Below are 17,573 nucleotides of genomic sequence, written 5' to 3'. Positions count from 1 at the left end.
ATTGTGTTTATCTGCAGTTAGTTACACGAATTCAGATATGGGATGAAATTGGATAGGGATGAATGAGTTTAAGAGTTTTTAAGAGTTTAAGAGTTTTTAAGAGTTTAAGAGTTTTAAGAGTTTTTAAGAGTTTAAGAGTTTTAAGAGTTTTTAAGAGTTTTAGCCAAATGCTTTATAATATAGTATAGATATATATATATATATATATACATAATAATAATAATAAAATATAATATATTATTATTTGACTTTGACATTTGAATGACTTATATCAATTGTAATCCCCAAATTTTAATATACAGTTATTCCACGTTAACGATTAACACTCTCCTTAAAAAATAGTCAATTACACCGATAGTCCTTATTGTTTGCTCAAAATTTTGATTTAATCATTAAAACAAACTATATACACTACACTGATAGTCTCTAACTTTTCAATTTATAATACTTAAAATATTTGAAGTTAACATCGTTCATTAACAACTGTTAAGAGGGACAAATCAATCTTTAGACAAATTTTAGAGACTAAAAATGTAACTCACAGTCTCACACTGTAATTAATTGTGATTCGCCTATTTTTTAAATTTATACATTAAAAATATTTTAAATACGATTAAAAAAGAATATTTTGATTATCATATCAATTTAAATTGTTATAGCTTATTTACAATTATTTGATGATTTAATTTAATAATATATCACAATATTTTAATTTTTAAAGCATTATTATTTTTCATAAAAAATAATAATCTTAATAAACAAATTTTAATATACAATTATTCCACGTTAACCATACTTAAAATATTTTTAATAAATAAATTTTTAGAAAAAGTGTGAATCACAATTAGGCCCTGATTGCTTTTTTTTTTTAAGTCTGGATCGTTTAGACATATCTATTTTTAGACTGTTTGTTTTTTTCTTCAAAATAAGAGTTTAAATGATGTTTAATTTCTCTCAATTTTTAAATGATAAACCGATCACTTAATACATCTTAAATCAACTCTTTATCGCCGGTGGGCTATCTTACAATGATCTACGATTCTTCTCACGACCAACACAATACATAATCAAATTTTGAAGGGGACGAAGAAGGTCACCATCTCCTGCTGATATCCCAATCTTCTCTTCTACGAATCTCATGATGAAATTGTAATCAACGGAATAGATTTTGATTTCACAATACAACTGATTTCAACTCCATCCACCATAAGGAAAACTCCTGATTTTTTTTTTTTGTTATTTGACTAAAACCTTGAAAAAAAAATACAAATCCATGTTGAAACAAAACATTGCTATAACCAATATGACTGATTCAGATTTCAGGATTCAGACGTAAAAACAAACGGTCCGACTGATTCAGACTTCAGCACCACCTCTTAAAATCAGAAGTGAAATTAAACTTCATATTTCAGCATCTCTTAAAAAACAAACGTCATCTTAGTTTTAGAGTGAATTACACTTTTGGTGTTAACTGACGGTGTTAACTTTAATGATCTTGATGCCATGAAATTGAAAAGTTACGACCGTAGTTTATTTTAGGGACCAAGTCGAAAATTTAAGCATACCATAGGGACCGTCGGTGTAATTCACTCTTTAAAAAAACAATAGAAGTACTGAAATACACAAAATCTCCTAAAACAAAATACAGGGGTAAAGATGTAATTTGCTATGGAATGAGAGAGATAGAGAGAGAGACATCCTACGGCTCTGCTAAGCGTCGCTCGACTCGATCACTTTTATCGCTTCTTCTCTTTCTCCGCCTTTTCTCCCTTCTTGTCTGAACTCTCTAAGCTCGGCTCCGATCCGGCTAAGATCCAGCTCCCACCATTTTCATACCTTTCTCTCTCCTTTTCAATCTCCCTCCTTTCTTCCCTCCTCTTCACAGACTTACAGTCCTGCACAACCTCAAATATGCATGTTTACACACCTTTCTGAAAGAGGGTTTGATGGAGGGGCTTCAAATGGCTCATGAGTGAGTTTAATTCACTCCAGTTTCATGTTTTTCTTGTTCGATTTTGTGTAATTTTCAAAGTTTTTAACTGTTTGGTTTTGCTGATTGAAGTTTGTAGAGATTGAGTGAGAAGATCCGTACTGGTGCCCCAAAAAATTTGTTAGCTCCTTTTAACTTCTCATGCAGTTTGGGGTAAGGTTCTATTGATTTATTGATCGAGTTCTTGCGAAACTGGATTAATTCATCGGTTTTAGTATGTTTATCCTTGTGAAGCTACTTTGATTCTTAAATTGGTTTTTGTACATTTGTCATTTGTGAATTCTGGTATTATATGATTACTTGTATTACTTGCTGGCATTCATCTTACACTTTCTGAGTAGTAACAAAACACAATTTATAAAGTCTTAATTTGGGGAAATGGATATAATGTTAACTCCTAATTGGTTCGGTCATACCAATTTCATCTGTGCTGTATTATCTATTTATGGCAAGTAAATGGTACCCACATTGTAACGTTATTTATTGTGGCATGGTATAAACAGGACCCATAAAATGGCTATGCAAAAATGGCAATATTTTAAATAAGATAAGAGCACATTGAGAGATGTTTATGAGAGGCCATATCTGTATGATCTCAGCTAGGCTTTATTTTTAGCCAACCCAATTAGTTTGGGATAAAAAATATGTTGTGGTATCGTTCAACTTTTAATTTTCTTTTGAAAAAGAGAGCAAAGGAAAGAAAAGGAAACGTAGGGCCTGTTTGTCAGCAACTTAATGAGCTTAACGAGACTTACTGCTTATTTGGTAAGCTATACATGCCTCTTTGGTAATGGCTTAATGATATAGAAAATGGCTTATTTAGTAAGCTTGTAGGGGGAAACTTTATGCTGAAAGCCAAATTGTTTCCAAACCTGTCCCTCCCAATTAAAAAATAGCTTCTTCCATCTATGAGAATGTCCTCCCAATCAAAAACCTTCCCAATTTATACAGACAGATTAATTTAACTGACAACTTTATTCATACAGGACTTAATGGAAAACCAACCAAGCAGCAGCCCCATAGACTTATAAGTTATAACTCAAGAATCTTTGTTGGTTCTTCATATGCCATGTTTACATGTTATGGTTCTTTGTTTGGTAATCAACATGTGAAGAGGGTTGTTTGCAAAAGATTTCAGGAATTGAAGTTATTTGAATGAGCCTTATGTCTAAAGCAGAATAGTGCACATTATGGTATGATATAACCAAGAATTTGGGCAATGTAGCATAGAGCATGAAAAAACTTGATGGGACATGTTCGCAAATGGGATTATATCTAAATATGTGTTCGGGACTTGTGCTGATCTTAAAGAACAGAATTATTTATAGCAACTTTGCTTTAAAGTACTAGGCTCGGAAATTAGTTTTAGCTGACTTCACATGCTTATTAGTTAAAGTTTCTTGTTATGTATGATCTTTTTTTTTGGTTTTCATCATTCATTATTTTCAAAATGTTAACATCCTTTATCTCATATTACTGCGTCAGGCAGGTGCAATTGGTGGGAAAACTGGAGCCTTAATGGATTGGAGTGTAAACACTTCCTACAAAAGCCTGAAAGGTACTAGTTGGACTTATTGTGGTTTTTGTACCTTCTTTATTTTACTCGGTTGTAATCAGTTTTGTTATTGAACATGATTCCAATTATATGATACGTGAACCATGAAAATTATTGCAATATCACATGCTTTAGCTAGTGCTCATGTTGCTAGAGCCCAGTAATGGAAGAGCAATGTTAGTAATGGGGATTTGATTATGTTCTTGTTTTATTATGGCATAGAGAGCCTGGCTTCAATAGATTGAAGCAGATATGTATCTACATAACCTTAATGTAGATATTTCTTGATGGGCTTTTTAAATTTTACTTCATGTGAAGTGACTATATTGTTTGAACGACATTATATTTGCTCATGGTGACTGTATCAAGGACATTTAACAAAACGAGTTTTGTAAAGAGCTAAACCTTGTACATACAAGTTGTTCCGTCATCATCCTAATTGTGATTGTTCTTTTAAGGGAAATTCGGTAGATACTATATACTCTCTCCGTTCCAATATAAGTGTCCGCATTTCTATTTTTTGTTTGATCCAAATAAGTGTCCAACTTTAAAAAATAAGTGCATATTTTCCTATTATACCCTTAATTATGAGATGGAGAAATTAATTACTCCCTCTATTATTATGGGTAAAAATGTCATTTAGTTCATTAAAAGTGTAGTATTTACACTTCTCTAAAATTGTGGGCATTTTTCGTTGTGGACACTTATTTTGGGACGGAGGGAGCAGATGAAATAAGAAACTAAGATTCTTTTTTTTTTCTTCCATACCATCCATTGTTTTCATTTTGTGGGTTCTGTTTATATGGTGTGAGCATGGTTATGGTCTTGTGGACCCCAATTTATTGGCTTGAGAAGAAATGAAAGTAACAAGCCCAATAAAATGATATAAATGAATAGAACCTAGGAATGACCAATTGATGGAAGTGTAATGTCCGTAACATAATTAGCATCGTCACTTGTAAGGGAACATGCATGAGATGTATATTGCAAGAGGAGCACAAGATGAGTTTAAAACTAGGAATGGTCCCCTAAGACTATTAGAACTTGTTAGATATAGTAATTTAGGGTTAGGATTTCTTGTTTCTACAAGTATGTTCCTTATTTAGGTTCCTAAATTTTATATAAATAATGTAATCTTCGATGAATGAGAAAATACGTGATTTCCTGATAAATGTTACATGGTATCAAAGCCTTCATTTTGGTGATGAAACCCTAGCTTTCATCATGTTGTTGTAGCTAGTGACGGAACCCTGACCGGTGGAAGATGGAACCCCAGCCGATCGAAAAATTCTGTTTGCATTTGGCACTATTGTTGTTCCATAGCTGTTGTGTTGGTTATAAACCTAGCAACCATCCTGTTGCCACCATCGTTGCTTCCTCGTCTTCTTGTCGTCTCCATCACCAGCATCCTTGAACGTCGTTGTCCCATTGCTTATAGTTACTTGTCACATGGGTTGGATTTGCTTCTTGCCGTCTACAGTAGGATAATTAGGATTTCAGATCTCTAAGTCCATTTTTATGGGGCAAATGGAAGCGAGGTGGCAGTGGCGTTTGCCTTATGGAATGCAATGGAACCACAATTGCTAAGCATCGCCCGTAACTATTCAGCCTAACTCTTCCTTCTCAGTTAAGGGAATCTTTATTCGATATTGAGGTCCTACTTTAGATGAGAGCACGGTGACTAAGATCTCACCACGTAACCACGCTAGCTTATTAAATATTAGGGGAACACCAAGTCCTCCTCGTAACCCCTAATGTTAAAGTTCAGGATGAACAGTTAGCTAAAATGGACTTGATGACGTTCATTGTAGGATTGTCTTCCAAATATTTTGGTTCTCACCCGTACTATTGAGTCACTCGGTCTTTTAGTCTTTGTCATCCACATATCATCCTACTCTAGAAAAGTACTCAAGTAACTCTCCATCACTGTTATTTGGAACTGCATATCAACGCTTGCAACTTCTAGTGTCCAAAATATTGGAAATGATGGAAGAAGGGTATAATAGCTAATAAGATCCAATTCTTTTATTGCAAGGAGTATGCACCCACCAAGTATAATTACCCAAATCGTCTTAGTTCTAGTCCTAGATCTCAGCCATTGCCTCGTTCTACTCGAGCGCAAGTAGCATTTGCGAATAATATCACGACCAATCATGTCGTCAATGACAAAGATGTTTATTGATTCTAGCATTGGTCTTCTAGCCACGTTCCATCTGCTTCTCGTGCTAGTACAACACAATGAGGATGACTTCTGCTTGGTTTTCTGCGAGCCTTCAAAGTCACCAAATCCAGTTCCCGACCCTTTTGAAATTCATGATTCCAATCTACAAATTTCAATCAAGACCCCAAAGATCGCCATACTGTGCCAAGACATACTTGATTCACAAATGTGTATGTTAGACAAAACCGAAGACAAGTGACTGAGACCAGGCTCTTTACCCGTACATCATGATTATGATGAGCCTCTCGATCCACCACCCGATACAACTCTCTCATCACCTACCAATGCCTTGTGACCCAGCTGGTGGGCCTTTACCGATCAATCAAACCAATTCATATTAAGACCAAATGCCAACTTATAGACGTTCTCACAAGCCTTTTCAGAAAGCACAAATAGATTTTATTTTTAACACGTTGAACATGGTCAACATCTTTGCTCCAACTTGAAGAGGAGTATTATATATAATAATTAGGGTTTGGCATTCTTGTTTGTAAATGTATGTTTCCTTATTTAGATCAGAAGTTGTATATGAAAAAATCTAAGAGCCTGTTTGTTAACAGCTTAATGAGACTCATAGTTTATTTGGTGAGCTATACATGACTGTTTGGTTGTGGCTTAAATCTTAATGATATTGAAAGTGGCTTATTTAGTAAGATTCTATGGGGAGCTTTATGCAGAAAGTCAAGTTTTGCAAAACTTGTCCTTTCCAATTAAAAAACATGCTCCTTCTATTCTATGAAAAACCCTCCAAACAGTAACCCTCCCAATCTATACAAACAAATTAATCCACACAGTCAACTTTATCCATACATGACTTAATGAAAAACCAACCAAACAGTCCCTAAGCTAGTTAGCTAGATATAACTTTGATAACTTGATAATATCATGTAGCCTTCTGACTTCAAATTGCTTCTTGCTATATAACATGTACAATTGTATATCTAAACTCTCGGTTTACTGGTGGTTATTAGTTATCAAAGTCACTATTCTAGGATTACAATGATCTTTTTTCATTCTTCCATAATTGGGTTTCTTAAAGTAGATATGGAATCCAAATCTGTGATGGATGTGGCACTCATTCCAAACATCGAACCAATAGATAGTGCACCAGGTACTTCGGACAAAGGAAATCATATGACAAAACCAAGAAAGAAGACTATGACGTCGGTTTACCTTAAATTTTTCGAAACAGCACCAGATGGCAAGAATCGCAGGTGCAAGTTCTGCGGACAGAGCTATTCAATTTCTACAGCCACTGGTAGTTCTTCTGCAATCTTTTTAAATTATACTCCCACGGTTCCAAAATAAGTGTCCATAATGAAAAGACAAAGTTTTAGAAATATGTACTTCTTACATTTTTAATTAACTAAATGACAATTTTACCCTTATTAATATCTTATAATTATGGATAGGATTGGAAAATAGACGCTTACTTTTTGAAGTGGACACTTATTTTGGGACAAGCTAAAATAGAAATGTAGATACTCCCTCCGTACCAAAATAAATGTTCCCGATGAAAAAGACAGGTTTAGAAATTTGTAATTATTAATTTTTTAATTAACTAAATGACAATTATAACCTTATTAGCATCTCATAATTAAGGGTAGAATTGGAAATTAGACGCTTATTTTTTGAAGATACTTATTCTGGGACAAACTAAAATAGAATTGTAAATACTCCATCCGTCCCAAAATAAGTGTCCATATTTCTATTTCAGTTTGTCCTGTTATAAGTGTAACTGCTTTCCAGTTCTACCTTAATTTAAGAAGGGTGAAATTGTCATTTAGTTAACTAAATAATGTAATAATTACATAGTTTTAAAACTGTCTTTTTCATCGTCCACATTTGTATTTTAGTAGTCCCAAAATAAGTGTAAATAACTACTTTCAGTTATACCCTTAATTACGACATGGAGAAATTTGTTTCTCCACCTATTGTTAAGGGTAAGATTGTCATTTAGTTAAATAAAACATGTAATAATTACGCATTCCTAAAACTCTGCCTTTTTCATGTGAACATTTATTTTCTGACGGAAGGAGCAATATGTAAAGTTCCAATTTGATCATGAAATTTTAACATATACACTTTCATTTCTTTTCATCTGAAGGCAATTTGGGCAGGCATCTCAGCAACCGTCATCCAGGATACGATAAATCGGATGATGGTGTCTCCACCCCAAACTCACAACCAATTATAGTCGTCAAAAAGCCTCAAACCCAAGTGAAAACATCTCACGTAGAACTCGACCACCTCAACTGGCTGCTCATAAAATGGCTGGTTTTAGCTTCTTTACCTCCTTCTACATTCGAAGAAAAATGGCTATCCAACTCCTTTAAATTCCTCAGTCCACCCGTCCAAATCTGGCCTGGCGAAAAGTTCCAAGCCGTTCTCCACGAAGTTTTCAGAAGCATGCGTGACGATATAAGGTCCACGTTAGAACATGTTTCCTCAAAAGTCTCGATCACCCTTGATTTCTGGACATCATACCAACAGATCTTTTATATGAGCGTTACTTGCCAATGGATCGACGACACCTGGTCCTTCCACAAAGTGCTTCTTGATATATCTCGGGTTTCTTCGCCTTGTGGAAGTGGCGAAATATATCACACACTAATTAAAGTCTTGAAGTTTTATAATTTAGAAACCAGAATTCTTTCGTGTACTCATGATAACAGTACAAATGCTGTTCATGCTTGCCATACTCTTAAAGACGATCTTGATAGCCAAAAATCTAACCCCTTCTGTTACGTTCCGTGTGCTGCTCGCACATTGAACTCCATTATCGACGATGGTTTGAGATCAACGAAATCAGTAATCGCAAAGATTAGGGAGTTTGCGTTGGAGATGAATTCATCGTCGGAGATGATGGAGGAATTCAGTCAATTAACATCAACTTATCAAGAAGGTAACTGGAAATTTCCGCTTGATGTTTCAGCCCGTTGGAGTGGCACTTATCAAATGCTCGATATTGTTCGTAAGGTATATAAATATATATAATTATATATATGTATGCTAGTTTTTACTTTCTTCCATTTTTGCCTTCGTTTTTCTTACCAAACGAAACATGGTTAGTAATAGTAAATCCCACCTAAAGGGTGAGGTTTAGGGGTATGATGTACACATACCTGACCTCTACCTCAAGGGTAGAACGACTAATTCCGTGATTTTGCCTTCTTTTTTCTTACAAAACCAAATGAGCCCGGTATATGTGGGGTCTAGAGGGATGATAAAAGGGAACATGATCTCTACCCTAAAGGGTAGAGTGACTTTTTCCATGATTTTGCCTTCTTTTTTTCTTAGAGTAAATTACTTTTTTCGTCCCTTTGGTTTGTTAAAAGTTGCTGTTTTTGTCCCTGTGGTTGAGAAATTGCGGTTTTTGTCCCTATGGTTTGTAGTTCATTGCTATTTTTGTTCTTATGATTTACAACTTATCGTTGTTTTGGTCCCTGGAGTTTACATTTCTTACAATTTATCATTGTTTTGGTCTATTGCAAACAATAGGGACTAAAATTGCAATTTATAAACCATAGGGACAAAAATGCAAATTATTAACAAACCACACGGACGAAAAATCATTATTTACTCTTTTTTTTTATCAAAGCAAACGAACCCAGTATATCCCACGGATAACCTCTACCTCAAAGGGTAAAGCGATTTTTTCCGTGATTTTGCCTTCTTTTTTCTAATTTTCAATGAATATTCAGGCCGGTAAATCTGCGGAAACTGTTATTAGGAAGCATGAAGAAACACATAGCAGGCTGCTGTTAAATTCGGCAGAGAAGAACGCGATCAGTATCATGCATACGTATCTGGAACCGTTCTACAAGACCACAAACGACATATGCACAAACAAGCTGCCAACCGTTGGGCTCGTTCTCTTCTTCATGGATCACATTTCTGAGACAATTACTGCTTGCCGAGAATCCCGTCACAGTCCCGACTGGCTTAAAAACGCTGCAGTTGACATGGCTGCAAAGGTGAGAAGCTACAACGATCAGGTTTCAAACATATTCACATATATGACCGCTATTCTCGACCCCCGGATAAAAATCGAACTCATTCCCGAAAGTCTCAACTTGGAGAACTATCTCGAGGAAGCAAGGAGCCATTTCGTTAGAAATTACTCAACTACCCATTTCCCTTCTATGGCTGCATCTTATGGCAGTACTCAAGAATTGGAGGATGGAGGGAGTAATGTGTCATTTGCCGAAGAAATCGCCCGTAAAAGACGTAGAGCGAGCATGGGCACCGCAACCGATGAGCTCACACAGTATCTCTCGGAGCCGCCAGCTCCGATTCCGACTGACGTATTGGAGTGGTGGAAAGTAAACAGCACTCGGTACCCACGGTTGTCGGTGATGGCTCGGGATTTCTTGGCGGTTCAGGCGACTTCAGTTGCACCAGAGGATTTGTTTTGCAGCAAAGGGGATGAGGTCGAGCGGCAAAAACAGCTGCTTCCAGTTTCGAGTATGCAGGCGATTCTTTGTGTTAGATCGTGGACGGAAAGCGGGATGAAATTGAAATATAAGTCTACGGAGATCGATTACGAGAGGCTTATGGAGTTGGCTGAGAATGGAGCAGGAGGTTTTGAGAAGAAACAGAAATGAGATGAATGGGAATGGGAATGGGAATGGGAATGTTAAATGTATATTTTTAAATAGCTGTGGTTATTTGTTGATGTACAGATTGCAGAGGATAAATATTCTATCTAACCCATTTCTTACCAACAAAACTTATAAATATTGTCTTATAATTTTTATAAATTAGTTTAGCTTTTACATAAATGAATAATAAGCGGGTGTTTGGTTAGAAGTATTAAGCAGTAATCAATGAGAATGAAAATAAAAGAAATTGTTTGGTTTTTTGTGATACAACGGGCTCATTCCTCCATACGCCCAAAATTTCATTCTTGGTTAAGCAGAGGGAAATGAAAGGATGTTCTGACGTTCTCGTAAAATAAAGGTGTTATCGTTCTCGTAAAATTTCATTCTTGGTTAAGCAGAGGGAAATGAAAGAGTGTTCTGACGTTCTCGTAAAATGAAGGTGCTATCGTTTGAACCCTTCCCTATATTCATAACTATTCATTTATAATTTGGATTGAGGTGATTTTCAACTGTTTCTAAGATGTACGTAATATTCGATGCTTGCTCAATAAATAATCAAATCGTTCCGATATGTAAATCTTTAATAAATAACCAACTTCAAAAAACAACCATCTTGATCCTAATTACATAAGAAAATGTTACTACATACATACACGAATCAAATTAACAGAACGTAAACAATTTGAAAACATAATAACCAAGTTCACAACATGCAGCATTATTGGTTACCGACATTTGATTCGATGGAACGGTTTTGAGAGATTTGGATTTCATGGAAGGATTTGGTTGACCTGTTAAGGATGACATGTCGTCATCATTAAATTTGTAAAAGTATTCATAGAAAATGTGACCAAAACTTAACAAGATACAATATTCATAGTAATAATAGAGTTAATATAAAATACCTATATTCTATATCCTATATTTTCCCCTGCCTATATGCTCCTTTTCCCACAGCCAAAGAAAAAAAACCAAGTTTCAAAAGCCTGATTATAATCCACCAGCAAATCAGAATATGGCACAAACAAACCCTTATTTTGAACAATCGGCAAAAATCCGTTCATGAACAATGTTGCGTTCGCCGGTCTATATTAGTAGGTGCTCTCGCCCATACTCCCGAACAATCACAGGCACGCTTGTCGGCGGGATCTGAAGCATGATATAACTAATTAGAAACATTAGGCAATCTAAGCATTCCAAGTGGTTTTACTTGAGATGCCATGAATGAACATATGGAATTATATAAAGAGAGAAAGGGAGAGGGAGTTTCAAATACAAACCATGTCATCCTTTCAAACTCTACAAACCAATCTCAACCGTACGTGTAGATAATCAATGGTGTGGATTGAATCGATTCCTACATTTCCTCTCAACCAAAACTGATTTATAACTGCCTCTAAATTTCAAACTAAAAAAAATCAAGGGTTGAAATTAGGTCTATAGGGTTTGTAACAATGTGTTGGTTTGTATAATAACCCACCTCTCTCTCTCTCTCTCTCTATATATATATATATATATTATAAGGTAGTATAGATATATGAGGGTATACGAGCTATGTCTCTAAATCTCTAATCATAGTGTGTGTGTGGTCGGCATGTACTTTTTCATGTTGAATTGACGATGGAACTATTTGTATATGGAGACGTGGTCATGCATGCATATGGGCACATTGACCAGGGCATGAGAAAGCGTATAAAAGAATTATTTTGGCATCAGGTCATTTAGTTAAATGACCTTATATGAGTTCTCAATCAGAAACATGATATTTTAAAAGAATTTAACTCAATAACCTTCAAATAACCTACATTTGGTGTTAAAACACCATGACTTTAGTGTAAAACAGTCTACCTCATAAAATCTTGAAAATATACTAGAAGGTTAAAAAGGTCATTTGGTTAAATAGCCCAAACTCTATGTCAGTTGGGTCCTTTGGATGATTGTCCTTAACAAAGTATTCTGGAATTCTTGAAAATTATTGTTCTACACTTCTACCATATTCTCAATTTTGTGGGTCCCATCCGTTTCACGTCAAGTAAATAGGACCCAGGATCACATTTTATTCATCTTCGCACCAAATAAGAGAAAATGAAAATGTTGACTTTTAAATGCCTAACTGAATGACATATACATATTCAGAAGGTTCCAGGTCAAGCAGACTAACCATGCCATGCTCAGTGACTATCATTGAGACATAATCCGACGGAGTCACATCATAACTGTTACAATTGCACATATTCAGACTCATTAGTAATAAGAAAGCTTCACATTATTTCAACTAAACAAATATTTTGCAAACTCACGCCAAATTCAAAAGTTGAAGATTTTCTTTGCCAGCCCAATCATCCAAACAATTATTCGTTCTTCCAGGAACCTTGGCTATGGCATCAGGATTGCCTGCAAATAATTTAAAGATGGAAGATGTAACAGATTGTTTCACCAAAAGATATCAAGAGTGTGTTTTTGGAGACGGGACTGAACAAAACACATGTGGTCCCACGTTTGGTGAGACACTAGACTGGGAAAGGACAGGACTCGGCAGCAAAAAAAGCATTTTTTTTGTCCCACCAAAATTGGTGGAACAAAAATCAGAAAGATGGGCAAGATTGGTAAATTACTAAACTACCCATGTCAAATTAAAACCCTAAAACCTTCTACGAATCTTTCACCGCCTACCTAACTCTCATCAACCTCAACCACAATTCAAGATTCGAGAACACTTGAATCTTTTGGTGCCAGGTCAATACTTAGTTATATAGCCTTCTTTTATGTAGATATATTGATTCTTTCACCCACCTGTCTCACTCTCGTCCGTCCAATCCACTCTGCATACCAAATGTACCCCAAAACCGCACCCCAAAAACAACTAAACAGAAAACAACAGCCATACCCAGCTCATTTGAACAGATTGAATCAAGTTGTACCCTTTCATGGAACTTGTATGACTCGCAACAAATCAAAACTGGGACATGGTGGGCATGAGCAACCATAGCAATACAGGCAGTTCCAACTGTTGAATATACTGTTCCATTAGACAATACAGAAGCAGCCCCCAGAAAGATTCTTGTAACTTCATGCATGATATAGGAAACCGCATTTATATGGGTATATGTACAACTGAAACCCTTTTCAACCAACCTACGAAGTAGTTGTTGACCTTCAAGATTCGGGCGTGAGTCGACAACTACAACTCGGAATTGCCTCCTAAGTTCATGAGCATGCAATAGAATCATTTCGACGAGAGATGATGAACCATATGTGAGAAGAACATCTCCATCGCGGATTTTTGTAACTGCGTGTCTGACTATTACCTTGTCTGCAAGTACTATCTTCTCGTTTATGTAACGATCAATGTCTGAACACAAAAAGGTTTTTGCTTCTGACTCAGTTTGAGCCAATGTGATCTTTGCAATACGGGATTTTAGAAAACGAATTGCATTTCCCATACTAATTGAAAGGGGTCTGCATTCTATCAGAAACGAGACAGAGCTGTTGATCTTTGAAGTTAAATCTCTAGCAAGGGTTTTCTCGGATGGTGTTGAGTAGTCTTCGATGACTTTCTGAAATGCTTGAAGCATTGCAATACAACGGGTATTGCTCCACATTATATCCCCAGCAAGAAATTGTAAACCAACCTATGGAAAAGCCATCATACAATCATTAGCATTACTTGATCCCTGAAGCTTGACTGTCTTATATATAAAAACAAACCCAGTATATCCCACCCGGAGGTGGAGGTGAGATTTTTTCTTGGGGGGTGGGCGGTGGGTTGGGGTGTTGGGATGCGCGCAGACCTGACCTCTACCTCAAAAGAGTAGAGCGGTTTTCTGTGAAGACCCCAAGCTTCTGCAAAGTGTGCGAAAAGAAAGGATAAAACTTGCTCAAAAATTCCTGATAAAGAACATAAGAACTTGAAAATAAGAAAGGCAGTGCTAAAAAATGTGAAAACGAGTTAGGAGCAAGCAACAACACACAAACAGGCAAGCAAACAACAAATAGTAACAAACAAATAGGTACAAGGAAACACAACCAAGATAGGGATAACTTACACATCCTTAATCTAACCTAAGACTCACTAGCTTACTAACCTTACCCCTAACCTACCTAAGGGGCCGTTTACCAAACACTTACCCGGTAAGCGCTTACTGGTAAATTTAACACTATCATTTACTTACCGGGTAGGATTTTAGTCCATCAAAACGATATCGTACGCAACAATTTACCCGGTAAGCACTTACCGTGGTAAGAGTCATCACCCTCATTTATCGGGTAAGACTCTTGGTCTTTCTCTCGCTCTTACCGGGTAAGATTTTTGGTCCTTATCATATTCATCCGGTAAAGTAATGAGACTTGGTGTTCACTTACCCGAGTAAGCGTTGGTAAACAGCCCCTAAGACTCACTGTCTTCTGTACATGCCTTAAAATCGACTGTTGACGGGTCCTTTATTAACTAAGTGAACTGTCAATTATTAATTTTCAAAAGCAAATAGAGCATGCAGCAATTGGATTAAAGTTCTATGATTAGCAAAAAGCAGTAACTTTAAACAAGGTACATTGCATACCTTGTAAACAGCAGGATGCACATGATCAAGTTGGAAAAACTTTGACTCAAGATCAGAAAGCTGATTTCCACGTTCATATTGAGGTAAATGCCTGAACAGTTCAACTCTATTTCTAGCTTCTGTCTGTTTAGTCACTGATCGCTTTTTAGCTTTTTCAACACGGCTCTTGTCATCAAACTGCATGCGTGGAGGAGGCATATCTTTCTTTCTATCTTTCTCTGGTGGTTTGTCACCACCTTTCCTCTCAGGAACTATAGTCGAAGAAACCATCGGAGGACCATCTTTCTTCTGATTAGGCTTGTTTACTGGTTTACTTGTTTGTGCAGGAGCTGACATGCCTGAAGTAGTGCCAGGCTTATTGCCTTCAGCCACTGACAGCATATCAAAATAAAATTAATGAAGAAACAAAAAAACAATAGGTGCATTTGCATAGCAACCGAATCTTTTAACAATATTCTAACGTGATCTCATTCTTAAACATGTAAAGTTGTATCAAAAAACATCAAAAAGTGAACCTCATAAAGGTTACATGTTAATAAATTGCAATTTAGAGCAATGCTCTGGAAAGGAAGCTCCATTGCTGAGAAAATGGAATTAATGATATAAAAATCGTAAATTACATGTACCCTCACGTTGGAACTAAAGCTCTGATGCACTAACGATAAGAATTACCTTCTTACCAAAGGGTCTTTGGCCTAGCGGTATGTGAGTCTTTGACCTCCTAGAAGGTTAGGGGTTCAAACCTCACCTTTCCTCACCAAAGGTGAGAAGGGTATGTGAGTTTATTTGTTCTATTTGCCGTATATAATTATTATATCCTTAAAAAAAATCCCTTCTTTACAAAAATAAAGTGTCAACCATTCAAGATTCAAACAGCAACTTATTATCATTTAAAGAGGGAGGCAGTGCCTGTACTAGACCTCTATTGTCCCGGCATAGTGGAGAAATTTTCAAGTCTCTTAAAGGCGCAACTGTTTTAATTTGATATGTGCTCCTCTAAGTTATAAAAAAAAAAAAAAGTGGCTGCAGTACCTACTGGTAGTGTCATTGCAATTTGCATGTGAGATTAGAGGTTGCAAGTTCAGATCCCTTTGGCTCAAAGAAGTGCAAGAAGTAGGAAACACCCACTTGACTCTTGAGTGTTGCAAAAAAACAATTGTATGTTATTTTTAACTAAAACCTACTTTTTATAATTAATTTATGTTTTTTTTTGATATTATGCTAATTATTTTGTGCCCCAGCTTAGAAATTTTCTGGATCCGCCTCTGCTAATTGGCATCTGAAAGAAGACTGAGATAGGAGGCAGCCTATTTAAATCATAAGAAATGTTAAAGCACTTGAATAAGCATTCAGACATGTGGAAGGAGTGCTCATTGTGTAACAGGTACTGACATTTTTACACAGCTTGACTCGCTGCCTGAAGTTTCTAGCAACTAGGCCCCCCCAAACCCATGTAAAGAATATAGTTAGATTTTAGAAGTCCCTCTTTCCATACAAGATAATATTTTGCTTTATCTACAAGCACTTAAGCTAATTCCTATTATTAGAAATCTTATAGATGCTTAAAATATAAAAGCAGTTATAGAACCCTCGTGACTTCTAAAAACACACATTTTGAATGTCGCCTATCCCACAGAGCAGAATTGATATTTATGAGCACGAAACCTCTTTTGGTAACAATGTATGAATGTAGTCGAATTTCTATTACAACGTATAAGAAACAGTAAATACCAGAATGAAAAAGATTAGGATTTCAATATCTTATATATGTGAATGTAGGGTATAATAGTGGATCTGTGGGCCAAATCTAGAACATTGGAATAACCTAAACAACAAGCCAACAGTAATGAGCGGATTATATGATGTCTCTCTACTAAGTCTCCCCCCCCCCCACCTTTCCCTAGGACACCACAATTTACCTCCCTCATGAGTCATGATGGACATGAAACAACGTTGGGGGGACTCTAGAGGGTATAGTGAGCTCTTTTTCCACAACTTGTCAAGCAAAATAGAACTCACACTTCAAAACAGATATGTGACTCAACAAAAGACCCGATCTTCAACACTCGGATGAGCTATTTCCCCTCCCATATTCAATAGACTTGGAAGAAACAGAGTGCCAGATAATAAATGGCACACACCGAACCAATCAGGACGAAAAACAGAGTAAGAAGGAAAAAGGTGAACCAGACTAAGAACAAACCAAGCATCCAAGTGAGTTGTCACCAATCAGATAAACAAATAAAATTTAAGCAGATTTTTGGAAAAGAAAGCCAACACATATTGAAAAATCTCAAAATTTTAATAGCAATGCAAATGTGCCATTATGAAATATAAACTAATATGCATCACATCCAAATYGGGTTAGCTGCCAAAAAGCAGAGTTACTTTTGATGTCACAAAATCAGGATATGACAATCATTTCAGGTCCAATTAAATCAGAATATCAGGCTATTTCCTATCAGTTGAGAAAATCTTGATTCATCTTCCTTTTAGCAAATTATAATTGGTGCAATGATGCATAATCGCATGTTTAGTGCAACTAAACTATTCTCTTTCCATCCCTCAATCAACATGTGCTTCTTGACTTATAAATGTTGTTTTCGAAGTTCATTACCTTGCTTTTTGTTAAAAGATGGTGTAT

At 36.1% G+C, this 17,573-nt stretch overlaps 2 protein-coding genes across 11 annotated transcripts in view; one reads left to right on the top strand and one right to left on the bottom strand.

Moving 5' to 3' along the window:
* The first annotated feature begins 1,733 nt into the window (after positions 1-1,733).
* LOC112501867 (putative AC transposase) lies at positions 1,734-10,494 on the top strand. 6 transcript variants are annotated; one of them, XM_025105610.1, is made up of 6 exons: positions 1,734-1,972; positions 2,070-2,143; positions 3,480-3,548; positions 6,806-7,024; positions 7,874-8,745; positions 9,471-10,494. In XM_025105610.1, the coding sequence occupies exons 3-6, from the start codon at positions 3,509-3,511 to the stop codon at positions 10,371-10,373; spliced, it is 2,034 nt and encodes a 677-aa protein (XP_024961378.1). In that variant the 5' UTR covers positions 1,734-1,972; positions 2,070-2,143; positions 3,480-3,508; the 3' UTR covers positions 10,374-10,494. The 6 variants fall into 6 exon arrangements, with proteins under 6 accessions (XP_024961378.1, XP_024961376.1, XP_024961380.1 ...); XM_025105608.1 differs by having other exon boundaries at positions 3,476-3,548; XM_025105612.1 differs by having other exon boundaries at positions 2,063-2,143; positions 3,476-3,548; positions 6,878-7,024.
* A 644-nt stretch (positions 10,495-11,138) lies between these two features.
* Positions 11,139-17,573, bottom strand: part of LOC112501864 (probable translation initiation factor eIF-2B subunit delta) — a 12,404-nt gene continuing 5,969 nt past the window's right edge. Inside the window, exons 3-7 of one of the 5 annotated variants that reach the window (XM_025105601.1) lie at positions 14,930-15,300; positions 13,258-14,002; positions 12,671-12,764; positions 12,532-12,586; positions 11,139-11,519 (exon numbers count right to left, since the gene is read on the bottom strand). In XM_025105601.1, coding sequence (XP_024961369.1) covers positions 11,457-11,519; positions 12,532-12,586; positions 12,671-12,764; positions 13,258-14,002; positions 14,930-15,300 — 1,328 coding nt within the window. In that variant the 3' untranslated portion in view covers positions 11,139-11,456. Of the gene's footprint in view, positions 11,520-12,531; positions 12,587-12,670; positions 12,765-13,257; positions 14,003-14,929; positions 15,301-17,573 lie in introns of those variants that run through there. The other 4 variants (XM_025105602.1, XR_003067577.1, XM_025105603.1 and 1 more) reach the window with 4 other exon arrangements.

Source organism: Cynara cardunculus, unplaced genomic scaffold (assembly GCF_001531365.2).
Source record: "Cynara cardunculus var. scolymus isolate 2C unplaced genomic scaffold, CcrdV1 Un_Scaffold_645, whole genome shotgun sequence".
Lineage (NCBI taxonomy): Eukaryota > Viridiplantae > Streptophyta > Magnoliopsida > Asterales > Asteraceae > Cynara > Cynara cardunculus.
The sequence above is the reverse complement of the archived record's forward strand: the minus strand, read 5'-3'. Positions and strand labels throughout refer to the sequence as shown.

Excerpts from the sequence above, each read along its gene's own strand:
- LOC112501867 (XM_025105608.1), top strand. Across the intron at positions 3,549-6,805 it reads TTCCTACAAAAGCCTGAAAG|TAGATATGGAATCCAAATCT; the intron begins GTACTAGTTGGA and ends GGTTTCTTAAAG. Across the intron at positions 8,746-9,470 it reads TGCTCGATATTGTTCGTAAG|GCCGGTAAATCTGCGGAAAC; the intron begins GTATATAAATAT and ends ATGAATATTCAG.